Source organism: Apis florea, unplaced genomic scaffold (assembly GCF_048593485.1).
Source record: "Apis florea isolate Af1SG1 unplaced genomic scaffold, ASM4859348v1 contig_2411_pilon, whole genome shotgun sequence".
In the NCBI taxonomy this organism is placed as follows: domain Eukaryota; kingdom Metazoa; phylum Arthropoda; class Insecta; order Hymenoptera; family Apidae; genus Apis; species Apis florea.
In genome coordinates this window covers 481,092-500,890 of record NW_028256580.1, presented here as the reverse complement: position 1 = coordinate 500,890, position 19,799 = coordinate 481,092, and the positions used below count along the sequence as shown (strand labels likewise).

General features: G+C 34.0%; 4 protein-coding genes across 11 annotated transcripts; 1 reads left to right on the top strand and 3 right to left on the bottom strand.

The window, feature by feature from the left end:
* Positions 1–345: 345 nt before the first annotated feature.
* LOC100863766 (putative RNA-binding protein 19) lies at positions 346–4,536 on the bottom strand. The gene is made up of 15 exons (XM_003693164.4): positions 4,201–4,536; positions 3,917–4,121; positions 3,631–3,824; positions 3,295–3,552; positions 2,946–3,213; positions 2,656–2,865; positions 2,389–2,583; positions 2,033–2,298; positions 1,831–1,966; positions 1,421–1,740; positions 1,149–1,351; positions 954–1,070; positions 773–878; positions 560–683; positions 346–482 (listed from the first exon to the last, which is right to left on the bottom strand). Exons 1-15 carry the CDS (start codon positions 4,234–4,236, stop codon positions 415–417), a joined length of 2,706 nt encoding a protein of 901 aa, XP_003693212.2. The 5' UTR covers positions 4,237–4,536; the 3' UTR covers positions 346–414.
* Positions 4,537–4,578: 42 nt separating this feature from the next.
* PNKP (Polynucleotide kinase 3'-phosphatase) lies at positions 4,579–9,909 on the bottom strand. 7 transcript variants are annotated; one of them, XM_086905376.1, is made up of 10 exons: positions 9,828–9,909; positions 7,331–7,340; positions 6,861–7,003; positions 6,243–6,751; positions 5,933–6,178; positions 5,785–5,853; positions 5,433–5,702; positions 5,066–5,347; positions 4,933–4,994; positions 4,579–4,866 (listed from the first exon to the last, which is right to left on the bottom strand). In XM_086905376.1, exons 1-10 carry the CDS (start codon positions 9,892–9,894, stop codon positions 4,743–4,745), a joined length of 1,782 nt encoding a protein of 593 aa, XP_086761502.1. In that variant the 5' UTR covers positions 9,895–9,909; the 3' UTR covers positions 4,579–4,742. The 7 variants fall into 7 exon arrangements, with proteins under 7 accessions (XP_086761502.1, XP_086761497.1, XP_086761499.1 ...); XM_086905371.1 differs by lacking the exons at positions 7,331–7,340; positions 9,828–9,909 and adding an exon at positions 7,521–7,649; XM_086905373.1 differs by lacking the exon at positions 9,828–9,909 and having other exon boundaries at positions 7,331–7,531.
* On the top strand, positions 7,343–9,783 carry LOC100863525 (tRNA (uracil-5-)-methyltransferase homolog A). 2 transcript variants are annotated; one of them, XM_086905377.1, is made up of 8 exons: positions 7,343–7,538; positions 7,881–8,039; positions 8,109–8,304; positions 8,387–8,514; positions 8,585–8,835; positions 8,905–9,139; positions 9,207–9,399; positions 9,467–9,783. In XM_086905377.1, the coding sequence occupies exons 1-8, from the start codon at positions 7,458–7,460 to the stop codon at positions 9,715–9,717; spliced, it is 1,494 nt and encodes a 497-aa protein (XP_086761503.1). In that variant the 5' UTR covers positions 7,343–7,457; the 3' UTR covers positions 9,718–9,783. The 2 variants fall into 2 exon arrangements, with proteins under 2 accessions (XP_086761503.1, XP_003693210.2); XM_003693162.4 differs by having other exon boundaries at positions 7,362–7,711.
* LOC147657985 (uncharacterized) lies at positions 9,908–17,984 on the bottom strand. The gene is made up of 3 exons (XM_086905385.1): positions 16,733–17,984; positions 10,420–10,596; positions 9,908–10,348 (listed from the first exon to the last, which is right to left on the bottom strand). Exons 1-3 carry the CDS (start codon positions 16,868–16,870, stop codon positions 10,262–10,264), a joined length of 402 nt encoding a protein of 133 aa, XP_086761511.1. The 5' UTR covers positions 16,871–17,984; the 3' UTR covers positions 9,908–10,261.
* Positions 17,985–19,799: the final 1,815 nt, after the last annotated feature.

The window sequence follows — 19,799 nt, the reverse complement described above, 5'->3', positions numbered from 1 at the left end:
CGAGTTTGGTTTGTATATAATCAAGCGCGTGCGACTTTGAAAATTGTATAATTAAGTCGGCTTGAAGAACGTGGGTCGAAGATATTAATGTTAATTATGCCGCGATATTTATTGTTGAATTATTCGATTGAATAGCGTTAAACCCAAATACATAGAATTAGCACGTGTCCGACATACTGCTGGTAGAAATTTAAACTATTTTCGAGAAAAGTAAGACGGGAAAAAGTTTCGACGTGAGGCGAACATCAATATCGTGCACTCCTTCATCGAATCGAAAAGAACTTTTTAACTTTCGATCGATTTGATCTGCCGCCAGTTATAACGAAAGAAAATACACTTTCCAAGTCACGTGTGAACTATGAATTTAATTGTATCGTTTCCGTGATCGTACTATGTATATAACATATTTATTATTTATGCATCCTCCGAAGCTATATCTTCTAGGTTAAACGTGGCCTTTTTACTCTTCTTTATCGGTTGATCTATCAACAAAATATTAACTCGGTTATTAGCAGATAATTAATTATAGAGCAAAAGAGAGATTATGATAAATGCATACCTTGATAAAAGTGTTTGGCTGTTCGTTTTCTAATATCTTCCACACCCTCTTCGGTTTGGGCCCATTCCAAGACCAATCTTCGACCGTACAAATGAGTACTTTGACACAAAGCTTTAAATGCTTTCTACGAATATAGTAGGAAAAGATTATATGTATATATTGATCGTTGATTCGAGACGATAGAAGAATTTAATTTTAATTTTTCATTTATACCTTCGCTTCGCTTTTTGTGTAGTATTCTACGAAGGCGAATCCTCTGTGTTTTTCGACACCAACTAATTTTTTAGGCAATCGAACTGCCTTCAACTCTCCGAACGCTCTGGTATTTTAGAAAAGAAACGTGTAAATAAAAGAAATTTACTTCTCTTCTTTTTAAAATATTTAAAATACGTACTTGAATAGTTCGGTTATTTCCTCGGCTGTTGCTTGGAACGGCACGTTTCTTATCAAAATTTTTGTACCCGTTTGAGCTTTTACCGTGGACGTCTTTTTTGCACTTTTTACATCGGTTCTGCACATTCGGATAAATAGAGATGTTTATTGAAAATTGTAAATGTCAAGGAAGCTGAAATTGAAGCTGAAAGCATACGTTAGCGTTCGTTCGGAACGTTTGAGTTCTAAAGTTTTTCCGTCCAACACTGTCATTTGTAAAACTTTTAGTGCACGATCCGCGTCTGCTTTTCTTTTATATCTTACAAATCCATAACCCATCGACAACTTGGCACCAGGATTTTTCGGATCTTTCTTCGTTGCTATCGAGACATAATGAAGAGGACCACATTTGTCGAAATACTATAAAAAAAATATATTATATATTAAACAATATAGGAGGCAATGTTTAGGTTATGTTAAGTTATTTACCGATTTTAATTGTTCGTCCGTAGTGGAGAAATTAATATTTTTCACGAAAAGAGTTGTGTCTGGTTCAGGTTCGTCCTCATCTTCGCTTTCTTCTTTATTAGCCTTGTTCGTATCATTTACATTTTCCGATAATTCTTTTTCTTGTTTTTCTTCTGTTTTCTTGTTTGTTTCATCTTTAATAGTTTTGTTTTTTATCGCAGGAGTAATAAAACTATTGTCAGGTGCCCATTCCAGATATAATGGTAGATGTTTATATTTAGTATAGGCTAATTTCGTGAATGCTTTTCGCGCTTCAGAGGGTTCCAAAAATTCTACCAAAGCTAAACACAATAAAATAATATTATATAATTATACGATATAATGTTATTAAGAGACACATATAATGATAATAATTATATTAAAATTTATACCAGTGATTCCTGAAGGTGGCATCACAACTCTACCCAATTCGCCATGTCGTGCGAATAATTGTCGAATCTCTTGTGCTGGTGTTGCAGCAGGTAAATTCTTTACCAATATTATTGTTTTTGATCGTTCACTTGATGGCTGGAAAAAATGCATTCATTAAATCGTTTGATTATCATTGGTATCTACGTTTCGAATAATATTTACTTGGTTAAATGCATCCAAACAAACTCCGTTTTCCTCCAAAAAGTTTTTGGTATCTTGAACCAATTGTGTTTCTCCTAATGCTAATTTAACTGCAGCACTCAAACCCTTTGATCCATCTTCGAGTACATTTTCCTTTGTTGTATTATAAGTGGTAGCTATAGCATCAGCTACAGCATTTTGACCAAGGAAAAGAGTGTTCCAGTTATGTGACGATCCCGCAGCTGATTTAGCTTTCAATTCTTTCTTCTGTTTATAAGTTAATTCTTCTATAAGTAAATAATACAAAAATTATAAAATTATATAATACCAATATTCGAATTATTACAAAAAATTATAGAATCACGATATGTTTTTACTTTCGTCGAGTTCTTCTAGCGAATCAATTTTCATTTTGGCTGGAAGAAGATGCAACATCCTTCCATCTAAAATCGATCCGTCCAATTCGCTGTAAGCTTTTACCGCATGTTCGGTCATTAAGAATGTTATTGTACCAAATCCTTTTGATTTTCTGGTTATTCGATCGATGGGTAAATTAACTTCAGTTAAAGGGCCTAAATAGAAAAAATAGAAATTTATACGTTAATATCATATTAGACAAAAAAAAAAAAAAAAAAATTATCTACCATATTTTTCAAATAATTTTCGAATATCATCTTCGGTTGTCGTATAGGACAGATTTCGAATAAACATTCTTCCAGATTCTGCTATACTTTCTTCACTTTTCAATGCTTCTGCTTGCTTCTTCCATTTAACGTTATCGTTATTTTCATTTTGTTCTTCTTTAAACTTTTCTTCCTTCACTTCATATTTTATTACAAATATTTGTCTCCCATCTAAAAATATTAAAATACAGGTCAAAGTTTGGAAAAAAATAAAAAAAATTAAATCTTAATATGTGCAAACTATGAAATACCTAAAAAACTTTTGTTTTTCAATAACGCTTTTCTCAAATGTTGTGGAGTTTTGAAACCAACATAAGCAATACCCTTAATTTTTGGCGATATTCGTATCGATTTTGCTTTTAATGGACTAAAAAATTGTTTGATATCTTTTTTCTTATGATTATATGCTAATCCTCGAAGTTTTACAGTAAATAATTTTAATGGCCCATGTATAGATGTATTACCATTTGAAACTTTATTTTGTACATTCTTTTCTTTATTTTTTAAAGCTTCCATATACTATTTAAAAAAAAATAAATATTATTAATATTTATCAAACAAATTAATAAGTAACAAAGAAATATATGTATTTAAATTTACCTCTAAATCGGATACAACTTTATGTGCAATTTTTTGTTCTTTCTCTTTTCTTTCTTTTTCTTTTTCTTCTTCTTCTTCTTCTTCTTCTTCATCTTTTTCTTCTTGTTTAATATCATCCTTAATATCATTTTCAATGCTATTTATTTCATTATCGTTATATTCTTTAGGTTGAATATTTGTCAATATTGTATCATTATTCCATATGGCTTTATTTGTATGACTTTCAAGAAATTCCATAAATAAAGGATCATTTTTATGCTAAATATAAATCAATATGAAATTACACGTAAAAAATTTTAACAACTGCTATATAAAAGTATAAAGTTATAATTATACCTTCTCCAATGCTTCTTTGACTTCAGGTTTTACATTTTCTTCTTTTTTATCTTTTTTATTTCTTTCCTCTTTCTTATCTATTGTTTTATTCACATTTCCATTTTCTATTTTATCATTAAATTGTTTATTATTAATTACATTTCTTGAACTATCAGATGCATATTTACTCCATGATCTAGGTTTAGAAGAATCTCCTTTGAAATTTAATATCAATAAATATATATTAAATTAAAATTATCATCATAAATAAATATTTATAGTATAACATTTATATATATAATAATACCTAAACTTGCACATTGCTCAACTGATATTCTGCAGGTATCGATACATGTTTTATCAAAATATTCTTTGGCAGCTATAGCTTGTTCTTCTGTCTTAAATCCAATAAAAGCAAATCGTCTGAATTTTCCATCTTTTGTATATTTTAATTGTACGTCAGTTATTAAACCCTTTTCACTAAAAAACTCTTTCAATTTTGTATCTGTAATCTATGAATTTTTATTACGTATTAAAATTTTTTATTCACATTATAATTATAATTATATTGTTACATTTTTTATTACTTACATTTTTTGGTAAATTTTTTACAATCAATCGCGACATTTTGTATTATTCATAATTATTATTGAGCATTTTATGTTACACATTTTATGAAACACGCGTTTCAAATAGGTTATGTTGTTTTGGACATAACAGGTTAAAATTTTATGCATATATGTAATATTCAGTATACTTACTACTCACAAATCCAGTAAATTATTATTTATTTCCCACAAAGGATGTGAAAATAATAATAAGTATGAAAAATAGTAATTAATTCAATAAAAACTGTAATATTTTTATTGAAATTCAAATCATTTTATCACTTATTTTTATTATTTTATCAATTATGACCAAATATATAAACAAAACTAATACTTTGATGTTAATTTTTTCTATAAGATATTTTATAAAATGTATATATTTTATTTTCATAATCATATACATATATATTTAATAAATAAGTTAGATTTAGATAATCAAATCTTATTTTCTTAAAATTTTCTAAAAATTATTACTAACGTGTTTTTATTCTATTATATTTAAAAGCAATCACATAATGTAAAATTTTATCTTTCAAGCAAATACATTTCGTAAAGTCGTCGATCTTCCTCTTTCTGGAATTTTGGTACAAAATTTATATTAACAATTTCTTTAAATCCTTCCTCCAAACTTGGTTGTTGATAATTTTTTCTAAAAATGAATTTAACAATAGATTTTATATAAATTTAATTTTACGTATAATTTAATTTTACTTACACATAAGAATTAATAATCACGTCATTAACTTTTGCATGACTAGGATCAGTTAATTCTCGAAACTGAAACAAAATATTTAACTTAAAATTTGTATTGTAAATGTTGTTACATCAAAAATTAAAATTATTTTTACCTTATTGTTGTGCTTTGCATGATCAATACTTGTCGTCATAACAAAACATCTTACAGGAATGTTATATTTTTTCGCTATTTCGATATATCTTTGTCTCGATACACAATCGGGATTGGTATTATCTATAACTACACTACTTTTTTCATCCAGATGTTTTTCCATTGTAGTAATACATTTTTTCCAGCTTCCAAGAGTATCTCTATTAACATATCCATAATGATCCAAATAATTTTTTACAAAATATGATTTTCCAGAACCTGGACAACCAACCATTAAAATGATCTAAAAATATAAATTAACAATTAATATTAGCATTATTTATAATTATAATATAAATATCTCTAACAGCGAAAATAGTTTTATTTACTTCTTGATCATTTGAAGTTATATTGCTTCCTGAGCATATCTCCTTATTCGATAAATTTTTTGGATTAAATATGGGTAATTCATAAGGAATCGGTTTGAAATCGAGAAAAAATTCTTCTGGCGTATAGAATTTCAAATTCAAATTGAGCGCTAATAATCGATCAACCGATGAATGATCCTTTTTTCTTCCGGGAGCCCAATTTTTCGCTCGTCCGGCAGTATCTCCAACGTAAAAGGATTTATCTTTATCGATAGATATAGGGCTATTTTTCTGTAAAAAAGTTACTTAAAAAGTTTTTAAAAAGTTTAGCCGATAAAAATAATTATTTCATGAATGATGAAATGAATCTTACTTTTTCTAGTTCTTGCCACATCCCAATTGCTGGTTTTCTATAGATATTATATCCAGTAGCTATAAATATCTATAAATACATAAGATTCATTATATATAATTTATATTTGTTTATTTTTTATATAGATTATATAAAAAAAAAAATATACCTGCATTGGAACACCAATTTCTTGTATTATATTTTTAAGTTTATTTTTGAAAGAATCAGGATTTAATTTTCCAGATGTAAAAGATGCTTGATTAGTGAAAACAACTATTTTATAGCCATCTTTATAGAGCTTTTTTAATTTGGCCGGCACATTAGCATATATGATTTGCCAATCATCATAATCTTTTGGAAATACCAAACCAGATTTTGTTTTTATTAAAGTTCCATCCAAATCATATGCTGCTATCTAAAAACAAGATTCCATTCATTTTTGAAAATATATAATCTAAATATATATTTTGTTTATTTACCATTGAGCGATTTTCTGCACCCTTTGCTGTATATATTAATAATCCAGTTTGCTTACATTCCCACATATCCTGTTCAGTGTCTATTACATCATCTGTATCTTCAAATGTATCTGGAGACATTTTACTTCTGCTTACGAATTTTAAAATACCATGAGCATTTTTTATCTGTTTTTCTTTTCTTTTTACTTCTTTTTCCTCATGAACTTCTTCGTATGTAGCAATAGTATCTGTTTCATCATTTTCAATTTTAGCTATTTTACAAGAATTTTCTTTATATTCATCACATGTTTCTGAATCTCTGATTCTTTTCTCTATCAAAGAAATTTTTGGAGGTGGAGGATTAAATTCAATCTGATAAATATGCTTTCCATATAATATTTCTAAATAATCCTCATGTTTGCCTACAAATTTGATGTCTTTACGCATTTTAAAACCATTAAAGCCAGAAGATCTTTTTCCATTTTGTTGAATATAAACATTGTACTTTTGATAATCTGCACATACTTGTACTATAAAGAATATAATATGCAATGATTATATTATAAATTAAATAATAATTACAATAATTACCAATTATATATAAATTATGTAATATAATAAATTTATAAAAATTTTAACCTTGTAATCTAGAACATTGTGTATCTGTAATATTTGTCTCTGGAGAACGACCGACGAAAATTGGTTTATTATGTGGCAAATAGACTGTCAGTAGCGATTTATCATTGCTTTTCAAATAACAACTTTTAGCTTCCTGATTCATTCTGATTGAATAAAGCAAAAGAGAAAAAAAGAAAAAAATATCGTTAAATAAGTCTTATAATTTAAATTTTACAATTTTACAAAAATATGACTTAAATAATAAAATTTTTATAAATAAAATTGACATTGATAATTTGAAAACTATTTTTACATTATAAAATATAACGCGAAAATATATCAATTTTGTATTCATTTCTTTATAACTTTAATTTGTAATACTGCTTTATTTAAATTTATGATATTTTATCTTATGCAAATTTCTTTCAAATCTTTATACAAATACACATTGTTTATTGATTTACGATTAAACTACTTTAATCTAACTTAACCTAATATAACCTAATATAAGAGCATATGAACGTTGAAGTAAAGAGAACAAGTGGTTAGGTTGAATATTTTAAAAAAATCTGAAAAGAATGGCTTCAAACGAATCTACAGAAATAGAAAAGAATCCTTATGCGTATCTTGAAAGAGCTGATTTTACGTCAGAAAAATATAAAATCGAAGTACACGGATTACCAAAATATTATGGAATTGGTGAGTTTAAAAAACTCTTAAATGAAAAGCTAGACTTGCAATCGTGCAAAATAAAGCCACCAAAACGAAGCAGTGGATGGCTTTATGTATCTTTTAGAAACGAAGAAAGTCGTCAGAAAGCAATAGAAACATTAAATGGTATTTTATGGAAAAATTACAAGCTTAGTGCTCAGGTATATCAATTTAATGTTATGCTATTTCGCATTTTGTTCTTCGTAATTAATATTTAAACATTTACATATCAATATATTCGAAGTTCATTGAATAAAATACGAAAAATATATAATTTTAACTAAATCATTGTATACATTTATATAAAATAGTTACATCTATTAAAAATAGATCGCGAAACCTGCACCAGATCCATTTATAAAAAAAAAATTAGAAGAGGAAAATGCAAAGAAACGTTTAAAGATAGAAGAAGATGATCAAAGTATATCTATAGAAGATAAAGTTAAATTAACTACCATTCCTCTTTGGAATATGCCTTATCCGAATCAAGTAAGACTTACTATATTAATAATATGGGATTAAAATGTACATAATAAGAATTTGATAATATATTTTTAGTTGGAACTAAAACAAAAGGAAATGAATTCAATTTTGACAACTATATGTAAACAAATGTTGAAAGAAAGTAAAGGTGATCTTTTGGATTGGCTGAATTGTCAAAAAAATAAATATCAAGGTTTACCTTGTGAATTGCTTCCTATTTTAAGTATAGATACAATTAAGGAATATAGAAATAAATGTGAATTTACAGTTGGTAATTTCATTCAAATTTTACTTATCTTACAGATAAATTACGATAAATTAAACATATTATGTATAATATTGATTTGATTTAGGTAAAAGTGACAAAGAAGACAAAATTGTAATAGGATTCAGATTATCTACTTATGCATCTGGTTCCACAGCAGTGGGACCTATCGACAATCTTTGCCATATTCCTAGTAAAATGAAAGTTGTAGTTAAAGTAAGTTCTTGAGAATGATCCTTTCCTTTTTACTATCTCAGATTTGTTGCTTGTATTAGGAGTATTTTAGGTACTCGAAGAATTCATGAAAAACACTGAATTAACACCTTTTGATCCAGTTGATTATAGTGGGTACTGGAGACAAGTTACAGTTAGAACTACTCTTTCTGATCATCTTATGGTAATAGTGGGGATACATCCTCAAGATTTGACCTCTCAAAAATTGGATGAATTGAAACTACAACTCAAAACATTTTTTGAAATTGGAAAAGGTGTACAAGCACGAGTAACATCGTTATATCTTCAAATAATGAAAATAAAGTAAGATTATAAACCGAGCGTTTACACAATTATGACAATTCGGTTAAATCGCTTTTTATCTTTTCTTAGAAGTATCGACGGAAAAGATGAAGAAAATTTTCATCATATTAGCGGAACAAAATACATAGAAGAAAAATTGTTAGATATGAAATTTCGAATATCTCCTCAAGCGTTCTTTCAAATAAATACATTAGGTGCTCAAGTATTGTACAAAGCAGCGATTGATTTGGCAAAACCAAACATGGACACCGCGTTACTCGATATTTGTTGCGGCACTGGGACCATTGGTCTTGCATTTTCAAAGGTATCAGAGATTCGTTAAAAACTGATAAAATTTTCAAGAGAAGAAATAAACGCAAGCACAATTTCAGTATTGTGGCGAAGTATTTGGACTAGAAATGATAGAGGATGCCATCAAAGACGCGAAGGAAAATGTAATCGCGAACAAGATATCGAATTGCGAATTTTTCGTAGGCAAAGCCGAAGATATTTTATCTCCCGTTATTCGAAGGACGACTAAACCCGACATTATCGCTATTGTGGATCCTCCACGAGCTGGACTTCGTAAGATTAATATAATTTTTCTTAAGTTAGCTGATTTTGTTTCAAAAATACAAACTGTTTATTCCAGATCAAAGAGCGCTACTAACTATGCGCAAAGCGAAAAAGTTATCAAGATTAATATACATATCTTGCGATCCTCGGGCAGCTGCGAGAAATTTAATAGATTTAGCTAGGCCTATCTCGAAACAATACGTCGGAGAACCAATGGTTCCTGTGAAAGCTGTTGCCGTAGACATGTTTCCATATACCAAACATTGTGAATTAGTGCTATGCTTAGAAAGGTTATCCATAGCCACGAAAGCACGCGATTCCACTTAATAGTAGTTGTACACGTACAATTTAGCTTTGTAACGTATATTTTTCAATAAATTATTTGAATAAAAATATCGCATATGCGTTGCAAATATAGATGAACTTACCTTTTGTACAAAGTAATTTTCGTTTTGGCATAAAACGGATAGCGCATAGAATTGTCATAGGGCATAAATTGTACATGAATAAGGGAAAGTTTGAATTTTAAACCAATCGAATAGTTAACGTTTCGTCTAATTCGATTCGTCTTAATATTTAATCTTATATAACGATCGTTTTATAAATCAGACAAATATATTAGTTGATACTATTTAATACAACCGCACCATCTTTCATAATAATTGATACGCAAGAACTTAAATAATCGTCAAGAAGATAGATGAGAAGTGATTCGAAAGCGAGAAAATAATTCGATTCAAAATAAATGATAAATTCATCGTTGGATTTAGGATCTAGTTTTGTTCTGAATTTGTGATTTATTTGTTTCTCTTTCAACCGGGGAAAGCATGCGAGTAGTCGGATTTCGAAGGCTGGTTACGTTGGCTTATTATCACTTTCTCTTGAAGCATGTCACAGCGTTGAAATAACAACGCCAATAAACACGCCCTTTCGCTTGACCTCGTCGCTGAAGATCCATCTGTACAGAAAAAAAGCAATTGATCAAATTTCGAGTAATATAATTTTGCACCAGTGAACCGGTAAACTAACCTTCATCGTTTGCTCGTCCGTAGAAGGAATAATTTGCGAGTTCTCAATCGATAAATGGGGCGATCTTGCGAACGGTCTACTGCCATCCAGCTCTCCTTTGTTCTGATTGTCCACAACCTTTTGCAACGCGACCATTAATCGATCGAACAAAAGGGCTGCTCTCTTTGGCACCACCACCTGAAAAAGAAATTTTTCTTCGATCAGAGATGAATGAGAGTATGACTCACGGTATAGTAATTACACGTGCATAGGATTTACGCGCGATAATTAATTGAATGGTAGTATCAAGCGGCGTATACCGTAATATATAACCGCAAGGTAATTCTGTTGTTATCTTGCTCCTTTTCATCGAGTTATCGCGCCCCTTATCCCCGATATTTAATATTTAAGCCAATTAAAATTAATTAAACCAGAGAATAATTGCCGCCAAGTTTTAACATTGAATATTCTCTCGATTTTCTTTCGCATTTCTTCCACGTTTCTTTGGAATCAAGTCTAAGAATGAAAATCTAGGAAATTCTCGTCTTTTAATCGTTATTCCCTCTCGTTGAATTTTGAAGAAATATCATATCCCTCGTATTATTTTCATTTAACCATCTGTGACGTCGAGTAATAATAAATCATTTTCTACTCTTCCGACGGAAACGAGGTTGACAAATCTTCTCTTTGTATTTTTTCATTTCGACCGACGCTTCTTAAGCTGATGATTTGCTTTGATCGAATTAGTTGGAAAAAAAGGATCGTAATCCATTTAAAAAAATTTTATTTAAATCGGCAGAAATGAATTTTTCTTTATCGGATCCCCGCTTATAAAATTAATCCGATTTTACATTTTTTTCTTTCATAACGAGAGCAAATTAATTACATTGTGTCTCATAGTTTCCTCAAGTTTAATAAGAAAATAACAAGGCGAGTATTATACATTTAAACGAATTCAACGAGCCATTTCCACTCGATTATTTCATTATTGCTCGAAACTCTTCGAAAGTTGACAATTCGATCTTCGTTAATCTAACTTGATTATTGCTTTCGTCAAATTGTCTTACATCTTTTAAATTAATTTGCTCGACTTATCAGTTTTTTTCCCCCATATCGAACGACAAGGATAAAGCTGACAATTAAATTTTACTTATGAATACGATCAAACAGGTGTTTCTTAGTTTGGTCGAAAGATGTTCAATTTCTTGTTGCGACGAAAGAGACCGGCGACCAGTTTAATTTTCCTCGATAAATAAAAAAAGTAAACCGAGTCGGGCCCACATCAACCGAAGTAAACAATGATTCGTAAACAGGACGTTCTTTTTCCTATCTTTTCCTAAACAAACTCGAAACGATTTCCCAAAGGATTCTCGATCGATTTATATTTTTCTCGGGTCGTTTCATAAAAATCTGAGCAGGTAGGATGGGCTAACTAGAAAGTGCACAAGTGATTACACGTATCGAATTATTTTTAGCCAATTGTTCTCTCTACTCTCGTCTCGAAGAAATAGAAATACTTTAACTTTGTTTTCGATTGTTCGTAAACGAGTTGGCGACGATAGTAACATCGTGATCCGTTGAAAGAGAAACAATTTTATCGCTGTTTTCTTAAAGGAAAAAGAAAGTGGTGACTCGAGAACGAATCGAACGCAGGAGATATTTCAACGCAAGTTTTGAAGTTGGCTCGGGAAGACAGGCGACGGGAATGAACAAGAGCGAAAACGTCGCCAATGGCAATCTCGCAAGTAGAGAGTAATTAAAAATCTTCGTCAATTGACAACGAAGCCTACGGACACTTGAAAGTAATTAAAAAAAGAAACATCGACATAGCGTCGACAGATATTAGGAAATATACGAGGATTTGGTATTTCTTTTTTCTTTTGAAAAAAAAATTCCATGTTAATGAAAATTGGATAAGAATGCACAATTTGAGAGAAAAAAATGAAAAATTCTAACATCGTATCAAGAGGGGAATTTAGTTCGTAATGAAGGTTCTGATCAAATTTGAAATTTTATAATAAAATCTCGAAGGTATTCACGATTTCGTCAATGAAACCAACTTTGTTGAAATTTTCCTGTCTCTTAAATATGTAATTCCTTTTAATTGGGACGTATCGATGTTCGGAAATTTCATTGCGGAACACGGTGGAAACGATTGCATTTCAATCGAGTTTCGCTTTCGCTTATATCGATGTAGTTTTAAATATTTTAACGTTTTCTTTCTTTCTTTTTTTTTTTAGTCTCAAAAGAGAAATCAAAGCAGCAAAGTAATTTGTATCGCGCAACGAAACTCGGACAATTTTGCGCAAGACTTGGCGAAGAAAAATATTTTTTTTACGGATAAAAAAAATTCATTTTGCACTTTTTACTCGATCGGTACAAGTTGTCTCCGGATTACCTACAGGAAAGCTTACGGTGTCCGATCATTAAAGATTACCAAAGAAATATAGGGATTCCGTTACAAAACGGTATACAAAGATCCCTGAGAGGGGGAAGCAGAGGATATTGAAGGACAAAAGGATCGGTTAATAATCGACGGTTACAAAAGACCGAACGTTGGTTTTCCAACGGCGTTTTTTAGAATATCGGAAAACGGGTTGCTCGATTCGATCGTACGATCGCCGGTTGGAAAGTTTAATTAAAATCGATGCTTCTAAACGCGACGCCGCTTTAAAACTTGCACCTATCGAACGCAGAAAAGCTTTGTTCTTAACCAGGAGAGCATTGTAAACGTATCCCTCGATTATGTTATCATTCCCAGCATCCCCTTATCGCTAATTTAATCATCACAAATACGGGAACGTTGAAACTTTGCCGTTTATCGATAATTGAATTCCGGATCGACGACACGTCGAACACATCCGCCGGAATCCAAAACGCGATCGTTCCTTCTTCCACGTTCCTCTCTCTTCCTCAATTATTTCCAAAAAAAAAAAATTTATCTTATCGTCAATCGATAATCTTCGAAGATCTTCATTCTTCCCCTAACAAATTTTCCAATAATAAAATTTAAAAAATTTTTTCTACAATTTCAAACAATTTTCGCGAATCAATCCGATAATTATTCCATCATTTTTCGAAAAAATTTTATATCCGTCGATTCTTCGAAGATATTTATTCTCCTTCCGCTAACAAATAATATTTTTAAAATCTTTTCTACTATTTTAAACAATAAGCCAAGTTTACGAACGAGACGGAACGATGGTCGATGATTATTCGATCATTTTTTCGAAAAAAAAACTTCACGTACCGTTCGATCTCGTTCCGTTCGATTTCCAAGAGATTTTTTATTCTTCCCCTTCTCCTAAAAAGTTTTCCAATGACATTTTCAAGAACTTTTAAACTCTCTCCCGCTACTCTAAAATAATTGTTCGTTTACTTACGAACGAAACGGAACGGTGAAATACAAAACGAAGGCCGATAATTATTCGATCACCGGGGTTGGACAGATCTGGTCTAGTTGTCATCTCAATCCCGTAGAGGAGTATCCGCGTGATAATTCGAAATCAATTTCTTTTTATTTTATTAGGTAATTTAATTTTAGTAGGCGAGCAATATCGGAAGGCAACGCCGTTCGATGCCGCCAACATGACAAAGACGCGTGCAAATTAATCGATTCATTTCGAGTAGGAGAGAGTTGGCATGATTTTGCGTAAACGCGACCATATATGCGTGCATACGCGATCGGAATGAATTTGTCGTCCGTTCTAAATAGATATAATGGAAGAGCGTGTATTCATTCGAGCGAGATATCGTATTGGTTCTCGTTGCAAGATAAAAAGAGAAAAATAAAAAAGGATAAAGTCACTTTACAAAATTACACGTATTTTCGATATATTTATCTAGTTTCATCAAACTTTTACCTCACGTTAGATCAAATATACCCGATTTTTCATCGAAGAAGAAGAAGAAGAAGAAGAAGAAGAAGAAAAATACGTACTGGATCCGAGTGAAAATTCGCCTGTCCAACTTGCTCGCGTTAGAACAACGGAAACAGCATTTCGTATACTCGATGCAACATTCTTTTCTTCGTAAAGGTTTCCTCGTAACGTCCATGTTGTACTTTCTTGGAGAATCGTCCATCCGATTTATGATTTTTTCAACAAACGAACTTCAATCATACCGATCTTCGACGAATCGATCCAACGTTGATCGAACGTCGATCTCTTCCAACTGAGAACTGCAAATTCTCGAGACACGCCTGTTGCTCTCGATTTACTTGAAACTTGATTACCGACGTAGCACGCATGCGCATCGATTCACACTTTTTTCCTCCAATTGTCGTCCAATCTTCGGACAAAGAGAAACGGAAAGGAAAAAGTTTGACATTTTTCCAAGCAAGAGGGATCTTAAAAAGTTACAGGGCGGAAGCGGATGCTTCGCTATAAATACGCGGGTGAAAGAAGAGAAGAAAGGGTGCGTGGGTGAGGAAATTTATTGTTCGAAGATTATCCCGAATAATCCATTAACGTTCCAAGGGATTTGAAATCTTTCGAAAATTTACCAATCACCCTGTACACTCGTGCCAACTGTGTGCCAAATAATTACACTCGGTCTATATATTTAGGTAAAGGAGAGAGCGTTTCGTTTCTAATCTTGACACGAAACCATCTTATTCTCGTTCCGCAAATTATCACCGTGTCGCCAAAGCGTATCGATTTAACGATGATTAAACCCATATCTATGGCGCGGTTTTTATTATAGCCGTAGAGATATAAAAGTTATCGCGTCATCAACTCCGCCGATGACCAAAAGATGAACTTCTCCTTTCTCTCCCTTATTATTATCTCGATCCCCATTAACTCATTCGTCCTTTTTCCGGCATCCAAACAAATTAAATCGATACGTTCGCTGTTGAAACGCGAACGAAAAAAAATCTCTCTGCACATACATCGAAAGAATTATTATTCGAGAGGCCAATCCCTCGATTGGCGACGTCCTTTCAGAGACTTTAACGCTCGAAATATCGGACAAGTGTCTTAACTCGTTCCTTCGCGTCGCGTTCGAAAGATTCGAAGAAGCGGAAGTTCCACGATACCTTCTTCCTTCTCGCGGTTAATTAAAACGTTGAATCGAACTCGCGCATAGGGGGAGCGCCGTTTAATTGAAAAATTTAATCGGTCGATAAAAAAGAACGAAACGAAACGAAACGAAATGAAATTCGTCCTCGGTCGATTTAATCACGAACGAAACGATTACTTTTTATCCGTGTCATACATCAGAGGGACGTAAGGGAGAGACGTAAACCTTATTAACTCCTTAACGAAGAAGAATAGGGAGGTGGTCCTCGTTGGAATAGATGTATATACGTGTACACACAATATATATTATTTTTTTCCTTTCTATTCTTATATAAATAATTTTCTAGACTTCTTTATCCTTTGATTAAATCATCGTCAATAAAAACGATGGAAAAAAAGTCATTGCCTCTCCCTGCTTAAAGGATCAACTTGTCGATTCAAATTAAACGAATTTATGGATTGTTGTTGGATGAAGTGATTCATCGAAATCAACATTCCGGTATGAAACTGTTTGAATGGATCGACGAGAAGTCGAAACAATCCTCCATTCACGAGATGTTAAACAGTTTCGAACGAGCAATGTCAATGAATCGATTTCACATTTAATAAAATTTCTTTTTTTCTTTCTCGTTCGATTGTGCAACTTTCGATATTTATCGAGTTAATCGAGAGGGGTGGGTGGGGGAGGAGCAACAAATCCAAGATGTCGAGTTCTCCCTTGTTGAACTTTTCGAAACGTTTGCGACGAAACTTGTGTCGCATCGCGATCTTTCGTAATTTTTCCTTTCATCCCAACTTTTGAATTATCGATCGCCATCATTTATTTCTCCCTTAAACAGGGAGGGGGAGGGGGGGAAGCCGTTATATTTTAGATCGATAAGTGTCGAAGTGTGTTCGAGCGCGACTTCCCGTCGCACGCTCGAAACTTTCGCGACGGATCGAGAAACCGGCTGATCACCATCGAGTGGAAATGGATGCAAGAAATAAGAAGATTCGAAGATTGTTAAGATCTCGATTATTGCAAGTCGATATGGATTCGATTCAACGTTACGAAGCGAATAAAAAAAAAAATATGGTAAAACAATAAAGAAAGAAGAAGAAAAAGTTAATGCAACGGAGAAACTCGAGTAGTCAACACCGGATTGAATCCACACCACAATCTTTCGTTTTATTACGAGAGAATTAATGTATTTTTTTCTTTTTAGATTGAAATCGAGTCCAGATTCCTCGCACGAGTTCGTCAAACTGGCATATCTTCGGTAAACGCGTACGCGTGGACGCGAGAAGCGCATTGGTGAATGTTGCTTACTCACCGGATACTCGTCGTACTTGGTCGAATAGTCGGGATAATCGAGATTGGCGTTCCTCTTGCCGAGAGCACGCTGCTCGATGGCCGCAGCGATCATGGGCACTATCGCCACCATCAACCATGGAATCACTACCTTGCCCATTTCCTTCCACGGCAAATATACGATTATTTTTATTACGAAAGCGAATTATCGCATCCGAATCAAGGATATTTCCTTCCTCCCGCGTGGTGAGGATCTTGGCCGAGGATCGAAATCGCGGCGATCCTCGCGGTAAACGTGCGAATAAGATCGAGCGCGAGTGCGTGTGAGAGTGAGAGAGAGAGAGAGTCCTGGCACGATTCCCTCCCGTGGAAATTGAAAAAGGAGCGCGTCGATATGACGATTATATATCGAAAGATATCCTGCGCGTCGCTTGTCCCAGGAAGACGAAGGACGTACTCGAGGACGCAATGTGACGCCTCGAGCGGCAACCTCCTATATATATATGTACGCGTGGCTGACGTTACGCAGGCGCTCGAGAATATATCCGATCCGCGAAACCGCACATTATATCCTCCGATTCTCACGCGCCGCCTATTTTCTTCCCTTCCGTGAAAATTTCGCCCTCCTCTTCGCCGCGAATCAATTTGGCGAAACTCGGCCTCCGCGAGTCTGGAACGACGAGCGAAGGAACGCGCGTTTGAGAAAATCTTCTATCGGGGATACCGTGTGAATGGTTGGAACGATTAGGATTGGAAAATCGAGGGATCGAGAGCGGGCAAGCTCTATGTAGTATGTAGTGGTAGGTGTAACGAGAGTTTCCAGATTGGCGAAGAATAACGTAGATACGAAAATTGAGTTACGCGTCGGAAAAGTGGAATGGAAGAACACGCACGAGATTGGCAGATTCGTCGCAGAGAACGAATCTCGTGAGAGAGAATAGTTTGGAAGTCGGAAAATTTGCCGGCTCGATCTTAATCCCCGCCCTTCCTAATAACACTCCTCACCGATTTACTATACGCTACTGTTTTTAATGGAATCGAATTAAACATGTCTACTGAGAGCGTTTGTCTGAAGAAAGAGAGAGAGAGAGAGAGAGAGAGAGAAGGAGAGAGAGACATTTGTCTTCGATTCCATTTAGCAAAGGAAAAGACGGGAAAAAACTCGAGTGTCGGCTCGAGCGGAATCGCAAATGCGACAGGTGGTTCGCTAGAAAGAAACGGATCCGTACAATTAACCGAGTTCCAGTGTCACGTGCCGATTATAATTAACGACTAACACGCTCTGGTGGCCAGATACGTGACCGATGTCAACTTTCTCGCTTCATTCTTATTCTTCTTTTCTCTCTTTACTCCGCCCCCTTCTTTTCTCTTTCTTTATCCCTACGCGCGCTACTTCTCTCTCTCTCTCTTTCTTCGCCTCGATTCGTTCGACAAATCGATAAACGAAAGCGAATTTGAGATATTGACTATCCACGGATTCATCGAGGTAGGAATCGCCGTCAGTTTTGATTTTCCGATCAACTTGATCTTACGGCAATAATTAATTTTTCTTGACGATAGACCAAAAGTTCGCAACGTTTCGTGAACGTATATGCGAGAAATAGAATCGTATCGAGGAAGGGGAGGGAGGGGGGGGGGAAGAGGATCGTTGAATATTCGAGCAGGGAAGGGAAACATCTTTCCCTTTTTGTGAATATTTTCTCTTCTTTCTATCGTTTTTCCTACAGATTCTGAATATTTGATAAAACCGCGAATTCACGATAAACTGGACAAACTCTTCCTCTCGAATTCGTTATCGATGAAATATATCACGCTCAATTTTCAATTTTTCCAAAACTTCGATCGATTCGAAAGAAATATCGCGTGGATTCTCTCGCCGACTCGTACCACCATTAATTAGCTAATGACAGAGATGCGATCTGGATTCGTATGTCGCGTGATCGAACAACAGCTTTGCAACTTCGCTTTGAAATAATAGGTCGTAACGTGATTTGTGGTTTGTCATCGATACGTTTTGCACAATACGTAGCACGTGCGAAAAATCTCGTTGCGTATTGGCCGTCGACGAACGGACCAATGTTTGCGCGCTCGCGATCCAACGAAATTGAATCTTCATTCTCGACAGAGAAACTCGGTAACCGGAGCTTAGGGAAGAAGGGGAGAAGGGAGGGAGGAGGGGAAAGATACCGACGATTCCACGTCGCGAGAAGGGAATTTAAGAAATGACTGGCGTTTGCGTTAAACGGAGTTTAACGAGTTCGACTCGTGCGCTAATGGGTCACTTATGGATCACGGTACGATGGCGGTTATAAAACGACGAAAACGACGAAAACGCTTTTTTCCTCTGCGGGAGAGGACCGTTCCATCCGTTACATCCAATCGAATAGATTTTACGGTTGACGTTCGCTTCGTTGAAAGAGAAAAAGGAAAAACGAACATTGACGCGTACAATTTTTACACGCGTCGTGTGTAATTTTTCGCGAGACAAGTTCGAACCTTCGATCGAGAATACGACGCATCATATCCATCGACGAGTTTCGACGAATGGAAATAATTTTGTAATAAGTTTAAAAAATCGGAGGAAACACGAGCGTCCGCGACACCGAAAGTCAATCAGAGTACAGAATGATCGGATCTGGGTAATGGAAACTCGGCCTAAAGGTTTTTCTGATACCACTCAACCACCCGTTGCGATCCCCCTCCTCCCTCCTCATCACGCTCGGAAACCGAGATATTTCTTTCGATTTACGAGAATCGAGAATCGCAACTTGCTGCACGTTTCTTTCCTCTCTAATTTTAATCGTTTATCACTTTTTCCGCTCCGCCACGATCCCACGACACGTATTTTTCTTCTCGCAAAGTTAAAATATTTATAGATAAGAAAGAGTCTAGGGATCGACAACAAGTTTCAACATCACTTTTTAATACCGCATGAAATGAAATGAAAATACGAAGAAATTTGTTCGGTTCGAGTTGGTGTCTCGAATTACTCGCTTACACGAGAGAGAGAGAGAGAGAGAGAGAGAGAGAGAGAGAGAGAGAGAGAGAGGAGAAAAAACAAAACTGGAGAGGGATGGGGAAGTGTGGAA